This window comes from Phlebotomus papatasi, chromosome 2 (genome assembly GCF_024763615.1).
Source record: "Phlebotomus papatasi isolate M1 chromosome 2, Ppap_2.1, whole genome shotgun sequence".
Lineage (NCBI taxonomy): Eukaryota > Metazoa > Arthropoda > Insecta > Diptera > Psychodidae > Phlebotomus > Phlebotomus papatasi.
In genome coordinates this window covers 83904173-83919365 of record NC_077223.1, presented here as the reverse complement: position 1 = coordinate 83919365, position 15193 = coordinate 83904173, and the positions used below count along the sequence as shown (strand labels likewise).

At 33.0% G+C, this 15193-nt stretch overlaps 2 protein-coding genes across 3 annotated transcripts in view; both read left to right on the top strand.

Moving 5' to 3' along the window:
* LOC129804743 (neurexin-4) overlaps positions 1 to 15193 on the top strand; it is a 39239-nt gene that overhangs the window by 203 nt on the left and 23843 nt on the right. For both annotated transcript variants that reach the window (XM_055852309.1, XM_055852308.1), the window contains exon 2: positions 5611 to 5730. In XM_055852309.1, the coding sequence (XP_055708284.1) occupies positions 5611 to 5730 (120 nt within the window). The remainder of the gene's footprint in view (positions 1 to 5610; positions 5731 to 15193) is intronic.
* Positions 10866 to 12136, top strand: LOC129804776 (L-aminoadipate-semialdehyde dehydrogenase-phosphopantetheinyl transferase). Its single transcript, XM_055852374.1, has one exon. It carries the CDS (start codon positions 11024 to 11026, stop codon positions 11897 to 11899), a length of 876 nt encoding a protein of 291 aa, XP_055708349.1. The 5' UTR covers positions 10866 to 11023; the 3' UTR covers positions 11900 to 12136.

Genomic DNA, 15193 nt, shown 5'->3' with positions numbered 1-15193 from the left:
GAAAACTCCTTCGTGGCCAAGCCCCAACTGCCACAGACAAAAAAACCTCGAATATGGCGTTTATGTGTCACAATTTTCTCCATATTTTTGCATAAAATCCTTCCTTTTGCCCACCGTAAGCTCCCCTTGGGGCCAATGAACACCACCTTGGGGTGGAAATGTCCTGAATCAGTGAGAAAAAGTCTCCATGGGCGTGTACCAAACAAGTTGAAACAAAATACAACAGTCTCTAACCCATACCACCAACATTTTCACTGTATGCGGCAAATCATGAGTCAGTCACCGATACTCTTGTGGCCAGGGAACCTCTCAAGTCACTTGAGAAGGTGGTCAATAGCACTCATCATGAGAAACCCATCGAGACAAGTGATCTGATTTACAAGGATCCCACTCACATTCTTTCTTTGACTCTTCCACTCTAAGGAAGTTTCCTCATCCTCCTGACCCCGGTGCGCATTTGTCATCGGGAGACGCATTAAACAAGCCCCGGCAAGACATTTAAATCTTCACACGTTGTCGCCAGAGAGATGAAAAAGAAGTCACAATTTATCACAAAAGCCAAGACTCCACACTAAGCGGATTATTTATGCGCAAAGCGAAAAAAAAGGTTCAGGCATCTTTTCTTCCCGTGAGACTTCCGGAGAGGCACAAAAAGTGCCCTCATCCGAATTGCAAGGAATACCATTTGCCAAGAGAAAATGGCTTTATTAATTCATAGGGAGTTTTCAGTTGATAAAAAAAATGTGCATCATGCCACGGTTTTTGTGTTCAATGGGATGCATGGGATGGGTTTCAAAGGGTTTTACCACGGAGATAAGTGTTCTGTATCCTGCAGAAATTTTACACTGGTGTGGATATTTATAGGGCCAATCAGTGAGATAAAAATAAATCAATTTTGATAAATTGACCAACTGGCCTAGATATAGAAAAAAGGTCTCAGTTTAGTGTCCTAAAAAATAATTTTCAGAAGTAAAATACTCAACTAGCAATTAGCTGCCCTATAGAACCAATTATTTTTAAATGATCTCATAATGATCTTCTAAACAGCTGACAGCGGAATTATAGGATAGATATATAAAAGTCTCATAAGAAACGTAATACAATTCTACGAAACCCTTTTTGTAAGATAATATTTCTCAAGAAAATATGTTGTATAATATTTTACTTACAACAAGCTCAAAGTATGTGTTAATAAGAACAAAAGACTTAAGAACTATTTTCTTATAACTACTTTCAAGGTGTGCTATAAGTTCTTCTTATAGACATTTTTTCAGTACAATCCTTTTCACGTGAAAATATTAGTAGTTTTTTAATGAAAATCAAAGTAGTCCCATTTTATCGATTTCTTCAATATTTTCTAGAGACTTCTGTCATTTGATTGCAATTATTACTTCCTAATTTATAAATAAAACCAGAAAACAGGTTAATTACGCTGTGAGTTTTCTATTAGGATAGAAGAGCGCAATGAGTACAATATGGGAGAATACTAAAAAGTGCTATAAGATTCTTATATTTGCTCTGCAAAGATTCTTATAGAAGAATCTTAGACTATCAGTACACTAACACTTTTTTCCACGTGAAAAGTATGATGATTACCTCACACAAAATAAAATTAATCCACTTCCATCAATTTGAATCACTATTTTCTTATTTTTTTTGTTCTTCAGTGGCACTTGCACCTTTTTAGTTTATAAAAAAAGAAGAATACGAAGAATGTAAGGGTATTCTTTGAGAAGATGCTGTAAAACTTAGTAATTCCTATTTTTCTTGATACTGCACTCATAATCACTATATCACACCACAATTTTCCCTTAAAATATTAGCACAATACAGTAAATCTATTCTTGTATTGAATAAATTTGTGTGAAAAATTTGCAATCCAAAGGTTGCACGCAAAATGTCAACAACTTCCCCTGATTTCCCCTAAAATATGACTTGAATCTATTAAAGACTTGTAGCATGCTCATAACAGTCTTAAGAATTTACAAATAAGCGTAAAATTCAGTCGAGACGAAGTTTGGAGGCATTTCTTCATATACCGATTGGATATTAATAAATAGAAAGAAGACGCGTTAGCGGATTACTTACATTACAGGGACAAAATGGATTTTCGTGTGTTAGCGGCATAGCTACAGCGATCATTTTTGTATCTCTGCAATGGCGGTAATGGTGAACTAATAAATTCCTAAACATGATAAATTACAAAAAAAAAATTATAATTACATAAAATGAATTACATATAAACATGTATGAAAGCGAAAAAAGATTTGTGATTCTTTTAATTATTCTTATTATGGTCTTATAGCAGGTTCATATTCGTTTAGAATATTGAATTTAGAGTATTGTATAAGCATTTTCTCAGAAAATATATAGGTGTTTTATAAGATTGTCTGATATAACTCTTCAGTTTCCTTTCATAGTAATGCTTATAGAGTTATTTAAGCCTCTTAATGGTGCGCCACTTTTATATATAAAGGTCTCAACGACTATTTTAGGTAGTCTACAAGCGTTATTTAAGTAAATCATTCTTTGAGACTTTCTGATAAGCCATGATTCGGGAAATCTATAAGATTATATTGAGAAAAAATTGTTTCTTGGGTATCATCCCATTTCAGATGTTTGGTACTGTTATATTTTTTCCACTTGAAATTGGATTAGACGAATTTAAATTTGTTAGGATCTTCATAAGATGAAGAAGAAGAGTGCCAAAAAAATAGGAAGGCCATATAAAAAACGCCTGAGAAAAAAGGTATGGGAATTTTGATTTCATGAAATTGCCCTAATCTAAAAAAAAATTAGTCAGCGCGGTTGACATTACTTATCTAATGGGATTTTTATTGTACATTTTAAGAAAAATACTACTCAATCTGTTGCAGACAAAAAATGCTGTGGTTTTCCATTAATCTGTGCAAAATAAAAGCCACTGATAAGACTAAATCTTCCCATTCATAAGTAGATCTTGAAAAATTCGAAAATCTATTTGAAAAGCCAAAAAAGAGACTTTCTTAGGAAATGCGTGCAACTCGAGGTTCTTGCAAATTCGAAAGAGTGCAAATCCGATTGTCAGAAATGCACAAAAATACCTGAAAAACTTTAAAGTCGATTAGCTCGGAAAATATGAGATAGATACCTCAAACTTGACATCCATTTAGAGCCTTCTTTAGGCTTAAGATATATGCCGAGTTTCAATTAAAAATGAAGAAAATTGTAAGAGAAATGCACAAAAATATCTGAAACATTTTAACCCTTTAAGGACGATTAGAACACCGGTGTCCCATAAAGAAAATAAATTTTCCTGATTACCTAAAGTTATTTTTTTCTTGTAATAATAATAATAGTAATGGTGGCACAACGTTCCATAAAGGAACTAGGCCTTCCCACAAGGGGGAGTTCGGGACATCCATTATTATTTTTTCTTATACAGGAATGAGGTTGTCAGTCCCATGCCCCGTGGAATCAAGCGCAGTGAAGCTCACTGGATGCAATTCGAACACCTTTAACGCCAGAAAAATTCCTGGTGACCTAAAGGGGATTTGAACCCGGGACACTAGCATCATAGAGCTAGTGCTCTACCACTTGACCCATTAAGTGCCCTTATGTTTATACGTAATTGCAAAGTACAAGATTGAATGAATCTAGGATATTTTTTTGCAAGTCTTCAGCTATTTGCTATATAAGAAATATTTAAGCTTAAAAATGACGAATTTTTAATTCTCATATTGAAAAATTATTTTAATTATTTTTTATATTTCCATTTTGTTTTAAACAAAACCGTTCCGAAAAAACAAATTACAATACTCATTCATAATATTTTTCATTACATTGAAAATTATTATTCATTGCTATATAGTCAGAAAAATCTTTTAAATTATTTTTGTCCCTATCGCTCGTAGAGGTAAAAAATGCACCGAATCAGACTCTGTTGGATTTTCCAAAGTCTGATATAAGACGTTTCATTGATTTTGTTTATCGGTTAAATTTTTATCGTTGATTTTCGGTTCGTAAAAAGTGTCTCGTCGTTAAAGGGCTAAAGCCGAATATATCCGATTCGGGAAATTCCGGAGTCCGCGAAAATCCGCGAGAAAGACTGCGGTCCGAGAAAATCCGCGAAAAATTCCGCGGTCCACGAAAATCCGTAGAGAAATCCGAAAAAGTTAAAATAACAATTCAGAAATGTTTATTTTACCCTGCAGTATTGATCCGAAATCGATGTAAATTTTATGCTTTTTAGGTGTATTAGGGGTTAAAGTTACCCTTTTTAATGTTAATTTTACCCTTAAAAAAGAGTAAAATTAACAATAAAAAATGTTGATATATTTTTACACCCAAAAAATGTTAAAGTTATGAGGAAAAAAAGTTAATCGAACCCCCATTTTTTTCTCAGTGTAAAAATCATTCCTAATAACGGTTTTTCAAGGTCAAAGCTTATAATTGCTCTAAAAAGAGTGCATTTTTCAACCGAATGGTATCATATTTTGGGCTTTTTCGAAAGGTCTTAGAATTCCTGACAAGCATGAACCGATTCCTAAAGGTTTTAAACGGGTTTATAAACGATAACTAATTTTTTCCGAAATTCTTAAGGTATTTTGGGCAAAGTTTTGCGTGATTCAATCGGTTCAATAAATCGATTGTGAACCGGTAAACGGTAAATGATTCGAAAGTACTTTTGAAGTATAGCTTTTAAGTCACGAGTTCGAGCAATCGCAAAACTAGGATACTTTGCCGCTACTTTTAGAAGATTTCCAAAGCATAATAACAGAGATACAATATTCAATTAGGCCTAATTCCTGTTCAAATGATTAATATTCACAAACACAGTTTATTTCTCTGTGTTAATTGGTTTAAAAATCTTCAAAATTCTCTCAGTCAGAGAATTCTCCTCTGAAAATTGCACACAAAACTGCAGTGAAAAGCGACAATGCAGCAGTATAAAAGTAAAATATAGAATGAAGAGTCATCACGAAAAGAACAAAAAAACCATTGGGAACTTTCCGGTCAAAGAGAAGGAGTCATCTAAATTTAAGATTCCGAGAATTAAACTTTCAACTGCGAACACTTACCTTCTTGTTGGTATTTGGTGCGGTTTGTCCCATCTCAGTGCTTGAAACTTTGATGATTTTGAAGCTTATCATTCAGGAGGGAAAATTGTCTATGTCTTCTATATAAATAGGCCAACACACAAGTTGATTTTAGCTGCGTGAAGAGGGACAAAAAGAGACTTAAGCCGAGATAATTAACGTTTTCCACTCAAAAATATTCAACTGTCTGCCTAGCCATCTCAAATGCGCTAGTGATTTCTTGCTATGTGGGGGCGTTTTTTTTTTCTTGCTAGAAATTATTCACTTGCTATTTTTCCTGGTGTTTTGGGGGAGAGTGCTCTAAATATAAGTGGAGAGAGACTTCAAACAAATCTCTTCTCATAATTGCTTATTGTTTGTCTTTTGTGGGTTGAAAGGAATTTGATGAGAATGTAAACTTTTGCCAAGAATCGATTAAATTTTCAATGCATTTTTGGGAGATTTGGAGGATTTTCTCAAGGTTTTCATTGCATTTTGGATTTTTGTATAGGATGTAGGATGTTATTAATGATTATTTCCTATTTTTTTGCAGAATACTACGAGAATGATTACTACTCAGAATACGAATGCAATTATCCATTGCTTGAGCATGCTGCTCTATCAGCAACATCAGCTCTGAGGGAACGTGGTCCCAATAATGCTCGTCTCGACGGTAAGTTTAACCTATCTTCACCTTCCCATTTTACGTCTATCATCACAGTAAATCATCCAAAAAAAAGAGCATGAGAGTGTGTTTCTGGCGTGAAATTAGGAGAGAGAGAGTGAGATAATTAGACGTAGGTGTGATATGGCAAAAAAAATTCCTAATGTTTATTTTGGCTCTTCTGCAACAAATACACAAAATTCTTCATTTTGACAAAGTGTTAAGCGGATGCAGATGTTTTTTTGCAGAAAATTCTTCTCATCGAAAAAGGCTCATTAAATGGTCTTTTGAAGCAAAGAGAAAAGGAAACAGGGGGTGCAATTTTTCAGCTTTCAATCGCTATTGACCTTTTTTTTTGTTCCTACCCTTGTTTTTTATCATCACTAAAAGGAAAGGGGTTTATTTTAATGCTCTCCTGGTGAACCACAAAATTTTCACTGCAAAACGAGGGGGAGAAAGTGTGTATAAATGTGTGTGGTTGAGGAAATGGATCAAACAATTTTTTCAGCTGTTTGTTTTATCACGGAAATTGTGGGTTTTCCTTATTTAAGAAGGTTTACTTGAATCTGGATAAAAGAATCAACATTTGAATTTATTGGGAATGCATGAGGTAGATTAGGGTTTCAAAAGATGATATATTTCACACATTTAATTGCTATATTTCGAAATGTTTGAAATTATTTCAGGGGAGATTTTATGGATTGTAAATTAACAAATAAGCGTTGGGTGGGGCAGTTTCACGCATGCATGACTATTAAATATTTATTTTCAGGACAATAAATAAATATCTAGTAATTGTGGCATTTATGATCAGAGAGCCTACACAAAAAAAAATATTTTGTAAAATTTTTCGTGAATGTTTGGAAATTCGTACTGGAAACTTACGAAATGATCATAAACCGTATAACCCACCAAAAAAAAAGTTCTTAAAAGCTAGGGTGGAGTAAGTACTTTTGGCCACTTTAAGCTTTCATATGCTTGTAATTTTTATAATCTTTATTTAAATAAAATGAAATTTTATACAAAGATACATTAAAGCAGTTTCTTCCTAATAATCCAAGAGGATTTCCAATTTTTTTTGGATATTTTAGTAAAAAATTCATTTTATGCAACTATGCATGTTTCAGTACTTTTGGCCATTTTGTATGCACTTTTGGCCACTTGTTTTCAATAAAATTTAATAAAATAACAGAAGAAGTAGCTCTCGAAAACTTTCACAAATACACAGCGCAAGTCCTATTCTTATTTAACACCAATTTTATGTGATTATTAGAGTATTTTAAACGGCTTTTTGCACGTTTTCTATTTGATGTAAAAATCAGTCAAAAGAGTCAAAAGTCACGATTGTTTTTACTGAAATCCGCGAGGTGCGCCACGTGTAAAATGTATGGGAAAATGAATTGCCAAAAGTACTTATACAGCCGAATAAAGTAAGCTCTTTTAGCCACATCCGATTTTCGTTTAATTTATTAGAAAATTTTATTAAGGATGATATCACAATAAAATTTCGTTAATTACAAAATGGACTTTTATTGAATAATATAAAATATTTTCATCAAAAATATGATATAATGCAAAGCAATTTCTCTTAACATTAACAAGTTTCTTAAGAATCCCATGTTTTTTTAGTGATTGTTTACCTTGTCGAGAATTTCTTTCAATAACTTCGAATTAATCAAGTCGATACAAAATTAAATATGGTTTTCTGATTCGTTAGATTAGAGGTCACGAAATAAGACTCATTTTCCTGTTCTAAATAAACTCATAATTGCCTTACAATGTGATTTTACTTTAGATGGCTAAAAGTGCTTACATGACCAAAAGGGCTGACTCTACCCTAGTACTTTTTTCACAAAAATTGCACGTAACATGATCATTTAACGGGCATTTTTTTGTTCTTTTACAAAAATTTGATCGTAAATCTCCGGAGACCCACAAAAACGTTTGTAAAATATTGTCATTTGTTCGTAAATCTTTACCATACAAACAAAGTTTGAACAAATGAATGATCATGTTACGAAGAAAGTTTGTGAAAATGTACAAACTTTTACGAACTTTTTAGTGGATCTACGAGCATTTCGTAAGTTCTTAGAAGAAATTCACAAACTTTTACGAACAATGTTACGAAATACTTTTCCTGTGCAAACAAAAGGTGAAATAAATCTGGGATACTTTTTTTTGCTTAAAATTCTATTTATCGGAAAATTGGGGGGAATATATTCATTAAGAGGGGTGACAAAGCGTCCTAGGCTTTGCGAAGTGCTCGAACTCGTGACTTATATGCTATTTCTCAAAAATACTTTTGTATTATTTACCGTTTACCGGTTCTCAACTGTTTTAAATCGATTCATAAATCAATCAAAATATTGCCCAAAATAGTTATAATAATAATAAAATGGATTTTCGGACAAAAATTACTTATCTGTTCATAACCAGTAAATAACCGGTTCACAACCGATTTGAACCAATTTATAAATCACTCAAAACATTGCCCGAAATACCTTAGGAGTAGAGAAGAGCCTGCATGTTTGAGACGGGGTGGATTGTTCTTTGATTATTTAAATAAATATAATAAAAAATACTAATTGAATTATTTAAGTAAAGTCTATACTAATGAGTATACTAAACTATGCAAAAAGCCAAAACATAAAAGAATGCGTCAAACATACCGGCTGTCCCCTAATAAAATTAGTTAACGGTTATGAACCGGTTCGTAACCAATTGAAATTAGTCCAGGTTTGTTAAGAATTCCAAGACCTTTCCAATGAGGCTAAACATAATACCATTTGGTTGAGAAATACGTTCTCTAGAGTCTTTTTAACCATTGACTTTGAGAACCCTTGAAAAGCGGACTTTCTTCTCAAATTACAGGTACCGTAAAAATTCGTATACTGCCTTACATAATATCAATAAACTTTAAAATTATAATTTATAGTAGATTTCATAGTATTATACTTTATATGAATTTGTGTCAAGTTTCACTTTAATCTGAACTTGCATCTCTAAACATTACTTAGTAAATTTTTCAAAATGTAAAATTTTGAACTTCGTGGATTGATTAAGTTCTTTGATGAAAAAGTTTATTGGCAATAAAAATTCATTCCATAATGGTAAATGACAGAGAAGAGACTTCTCCTTCAAAATCAAATGTTTACAATTGGTCACTTGAGTTGTAAGATAATCTACAAACCTTTGAGTTTATCCATGCAATAACTGTCAAAAAATGTAAATATATGGACAATCAAATCACTGAAAACCCGTCAAATCATTATTCTACCTGCCGATTTTACTCTGAGGTTTTTTGAATTGTAACGGTATATTCCAGTGTATTCAGAGAAAATCTGTAGATTTTCGGCAGAATTTCTGCAGAAAATCTACAGATTTTCGGTAGAATTTCTGCCGAGAAAATCGGCATAGTGTCCATTACTTCACAAAAATATTGTTGATTTATGTAGAAACTGTAGGAGTTATAAAGAAAATGGTATGCTCTGCTTAACAAGCATTACCGATTAAACATTTTAAATAAGTAAAAAGATGCGAGCAAAAATACTAATTTTTTAAAAATCGCCCATGGAATGATACAAAAACACGAAATTTAGGTCGATACTCAGCTTAAAGTTTTCATTTCACTTTTCTCTACTTGTAACACGGCGTCGCAGAATTCTTTATTTTATATAAACACCGTGATATCACAAAAAATAACTCTATTGAATTTTGCAAACTTCAGTGAAAAATTTTTCCATCTCTTCTGACACATCTTGTCTGGAAAGTCTGGAATGTAGAAAAAATCTACAGAAAATCGGCAGAATATCGACAGAAATTCGTCAGAGATTCGTCAGAAAATCTGCCGAAATATTCTGACGAATTTTGTCCCAAGCCCAAATAAAATTCGTAAGAATATCTACAGAATTATCTGCAGATATTCTGTAGAGGTGTAGATTTTCTCTACAGAAATCTTAAAGATATCTGCAGATATTATTTGACGGGAAGGCATCAAATAATCATCTTGAAGAATATGCTTAATTGGGTTCGAGAATAGCCATGTAATGCCCTGTACACACTTACGAGTTAATCCGAGAGACGGTTTAACGTAATTGTAATAAATATAATAAACAGATTGCATTACCATTAGTTTCTGACTAATCCGTCTTTCAGCTAAAACCGAGAAATGGCTTAGTTAGAGGGAAAATGGTTGGAATTTGTTAAAATCAATATTTTGATTATAATTACATTAAGCAGTCTCTCAGCTAAAGTCGTAAGTGTGTCTAGACAGACCATAACTCAGAAAGGTCATAGACATAGAGTATTTATTAATTATCAGTTGTTCAGAAAGAAATTGATAAAAATATCAAGAACAGGAACTGAGTGTGATAAAGTTTCTAAATACTGTACGAATACGAAGGGAGTAAATCAATATTTGCGTCTCTTACTATCAGAAACTTATTTTTTTCATAAATCGTATATCAGTGGAAGAATTCAGAAGTTACATAAGCATGATTTAATTTGGGGAAAAGTGCCCATACTTCGTACGTTCCCAAGCTTTGTAACTAATAACTAAAATTTACCTATGTTTCTTAATAAATGTTAATCATCGCACTCATATTTTAAAAATTACAGGAAGTTCCCAGTTTTTAAAATACATTGCAAGACTCACAGTTATTCAGAAGCATAGTGAAAAATTAGTTATTATTAAGCTTGGGATCATACGAAGCATGGGCACTTTCCTCTAAATACCTAGAAGTTATTTATGTGTGACACAAAGTATTTCTATTATTTCACTGAAAAAAAAAAACGTTTGTGCGATTAACTTTTTTTCCTCATAACTTTAACACTTTTTAGGTGTAAAAATATATCAAAATTTTTTAATTTTAATTTTACACCTTTTTAAGGGTAAAATTGACATGAAAAAGGGTAACTTTAACCCCTAATACACCTAAAAAGCATAATATTTACACCGATTTCGGATCAATACTGCAGAGTAAAATAAACATTTCCGGAATGTTATTTTAACTTTTTCGGATTTCTCTCAATGTTCAATTTTGGTTTTGGATAGAAAAAAATATTTTTATAAATTTTAAATTTCATCCAATCTTTCATACTTTTTAAATTTCATGAAATTTCCAAAGTTTAATTTGAGAGAAAACGTCAGTGCGACGTGACATGTGTCAGATGGATCTGTTTACATTTTGCTGGGCGTGTTTGTGATTCACAATAAAAGTGTTGAATTACTGTGTCTAAATAGGTGTTTTATGCTCTAATTTCTCGCGATATTGCATGCTGGAATTGCCCATGAGAAGAGTTAATGAGGAAAGTGATTGAGATGGCTGTAAAGGCGTGTGGCAATGCAAGATGGGCGTTTAAAGTATCAGAATGGAGACCATCATTTGAGGAGTTGAAATTGGCTTGCTCGTGCATTCAGGAGGAGGAGAGGCGTCGCCTGGCAAAGTTTGTCTTTCGGGATGACTTCGATGCATCAATTATTGGACGTCTGATGATGCGGAAATTTATTGCAGAGGCTACAGGAATGGATTATGACGCAATTGAGCTGGCCAGAGATGAGAGGGAGAAACCCTTCTGGAGAAATTCAAGTGGAAGTGATTGTCATGTGGATTTCAACGTGTCTCATCAGGGGGATTACTGTGTATTGGCTGGAACAGTGTCGGGGGAACGTGACAGAAAAATTGGGGTGGATGTCATGAAGATGGAGTACACAGGAGGGAAACCTTTAAATGAATTCTTTCGGCTGATGACGAGAAATTTTTCACCCAGTGAATGGGAATGTATTAGAAGCAAAAAGTCAGATGATGGTCAAATTGGTGCCTTTATGCGTCACTGGTGCCTGAAGGAGAGCTATGTGAAGAATGTTGGAGTTGGAATTACGGTTGATCTGCAGAAGATTAGCTTCTCATTAGGATCTAAGGAACTTTCTTTGGAGTCTCCCACGATGGACACAAAACTCTTTCTAAATGGAGAATTGGCAACTGATTGGAAGTTCGAGGAGTCTCTTATTGATTCTCAGCACTGTGTAGCTGTTTCCCTCCTCAACATTCCTGCAAATTATGCTCCACTTCCCTTCCAAAGGGTTTCCTATCAGCAATTGATTGACGGTGCCAAACCACTAGCGCAAATCGATGAGATTTACTGCCACAATATTCAACGGAAGGAATATAAATCCTGATGGATTTTTGCCATGAGGAGAGAAGGAAATGTATATACATACTCGGAATATTTCAACATTTTGATGGCTGTCTCACCAAAGTTCTCTTCTATAATATCTTTCTGGTGGAAAATCAACAGAAACACGAACAGCGAATATCATCACTGTGGCAACGTCTTTGATGTTGATATGCAATAAGCATAGAAATAATGTTAATGGCATCGTGTTTTCTATTAAAAATAAACATGCTCAAGTCACTTTTGCGCTCTTTCACTGGCAGATGATTTATGAAAAGGATAAGTTTCTGATGGCAAGAGTCACGAAATATTGATTTTAACTTCCTTTTATACTGCTTTTTAGATACTGATTAAAATCCCATTTGCAGATTATAAAATAACTTTTATTCTCACGATATTTGTTGGGAAAGTTTAGGAATTTTGCTTCATTTCACTGTCTGTCACAATTCTTGACATTTTTATCAATTTCTTTAATGCATGAGAATTTCCTATGACTAATATCGTCAGTTAAATCAGCATTTGTCGTAACTTCATTTTTGCGACTTGACATATTTGCCATATATTTGCCACTTTTATTATTTTGACTCAAAAGTATCGCATTCGGAGCTCATTTTTAAGAAAAATAATATTGAACTGAAAATTTCGTCTCCTGAAAAGTTGTCAAAAGGAAGTTACGACAAATGCTGATTTAACTGACGATATGTTTCAAGAGAATTAACATTTCAATGCCCAAGGCCTAAAGTTTGGATTGGTTGGATCTAGCTATAATATAATTTATATGAAATTTATGATGTCTCCAAAAATCAGAAGTGACATGATAACTTCTATTCGGTAGTATCGACTGTAGATTCTGAAAATTTAAACGACATCTGCACTTCTTGTACCTAATATATAGATGTTTTTCAACAGTCTCATTCTTTTCAGAATGTTACAATAAATGGTTCAACAATGCGTAAAAAGTCGACCATTCATTTAATATAACAGATATAGATTTATCGATACTATCGATTCGGTAGTGTCAAAAAGTTATCATTCCACCCCAGGTCTCAACGAATTTTAAAGATTTTTAAATGAAATTTTCAGAAAATATATAGTTTTTGATGTTTAAGAATTTTAGTAAAAATAAAAATTTATTAGGTTGAAAAAAAAAATAAAGAATAGGGTGAATTGTGGAAAGGGAGACACTTAGGAATAAGTTCAATTTCCAATGCATTTTTATGCCGAATAAATATTTATTATTTTAATTTAATTTGTATCATGAGATTCCTTGTGAAATATTCTAACAGAATCTTTACAGTTTTTATTAGAATGTTCATCCAATTAATTGGAATATTCAATCAAATTAGAAAACAACACATTTTGAAAAGATGGACAAAATTTTGGAAAGCGGGACAAAGACTTTTGGAAAAACGGACATAGTGATATTAATGACAAAATATGTGAAATATGTAGAAAATCAATTGTTGGTGGTTTTCTGCGTATACTTGCACATTGGATGGTTATGCTAATCCCTACCTTATGTCCGCGTAACACTTGAGGAATCCTAATTACCAAGAATTTCCTGAACGTCCAACCAAAAAGAGGTTCTGTAAATCCGCCCAAGTCCTTTTCCACTTGCTTTGGGAGTTCTGTAGAGGCTCCTATTTGTTTTTCCTTTAAGTATTTTTGCGATTTTTACTACAACCTCTGTCAGAAAAAGTGGTCTTCGGAATCTGGAAATCCTTGCAGCTTTTTCCAGGAGATTTTCTCCTTATCAAGCTACTAACTGCTGTTGCAACTATTTCTCCGGGTACTTAAGGATCTTTGTCGTCCTTGTTAACATGATTTCACTGCACAAAACCACCAAATTCATTCACAAAATCAACTTGTCCAAGATTTCATAAAACTTGTTTTGACAGCAAGACGAAATTAATTCACTTTTCTTTCCTTTTTAACTTCAATATATTTTTTATTCACCCTTTAATTCGATTTTCACTACGGACTTAATAATATTTCATAAATTATGCCGAAAAATCAAACAAAACACTTTGATATTTTCCTAGCAACTTCCATAAGAAACAGAGAAAATGACAACTACCGTGCCAAGGTTATGAATATCACGCATGCAATACATTTTGCAATCCACAAATAGCACTAGGAGACAATGAAAAAGAAATTCAAAAATTGTTTAAATTTATCAAAGATATTAATATAATTAATCAAATTTAAAAAAACGAAAATGAACCATAAAATGTACAAAAAATTGTAAATCACAATATCAATCACGGGGCAATCATCTTCCAGATGGACCCCTAAATAAATAAAAAAAAAATACATTTTGTAAATTCTTCTTGCAAGTTAACCTTTGATTGTTTTATAACGATTTTTGCATTTTTAACTTCTAAAATAGTCATAAAATTAGGTTTAATAATCTTTTTATCGAAAATTGAAATATTTAATTGATTTATTATCAAGTTTTTAAGGAGGTGTCTCACATTCCACACTGCTTTGTCCAACTTTCTCGTCCAACTGTCTCGCTTTAGGCAAATGACCCTATTGGTTTTAAATTAGCAAAAAAAAGTAAACCACCTACCTTGACAATAGAAGAGGCTGCTACGAGCACGAGTTTCAGCATGAAAGTGGTACGAGGGAGTGCCCATGCTTTGCACGGTCCCAAGCTTCATAATGACTAAATTTTTCTTATGTTTCTGAATTAATGTGACTCCGCAATATATTTTAAAAACAGCACACTGTCTCCTATTTTTTTTTTAAATATGGGTGCGATAAGTCACATTTATTGAAAAAGATAGGATAAATTTGGTCATTATGAAGCTTGGGACCGTGGAAAGCATGGGCTGGGCACGTTGACCTATTTCAGTAGATACAAATATTCACTGTCACAGATCCAAACACACCGAGATGGATTGCTGTGATTAATGGCCATGTCACATATAAGATTAATATTAAGATTAATACTTTCTGAACTGCGAGAATGCCAAAAAAAGATAGCAAGTGTTTTATCTTGCTTCTCTTTTGTGTTTCGCTCGAAAACTGACCGAATCACAGTTAGCACACATGGAAAATTGCTCGAATTGCCTATAATATGATTCAGAAAGCAATTAATACGAACAGTAATATCTTACTCATCGTATTACTCCACTAGAGTGTACTCTTTCTAACACACGTGATATTCCATTTGAAATTTTGAATACTATATACTCTCTCTCCGTCTTTTCTTAATATTAATCTTTTATGTGGCACCACGGTAAGAAAAATTAGATTAGATTAAGAAAGTTATGCAAAGAACCTGTAATTGATG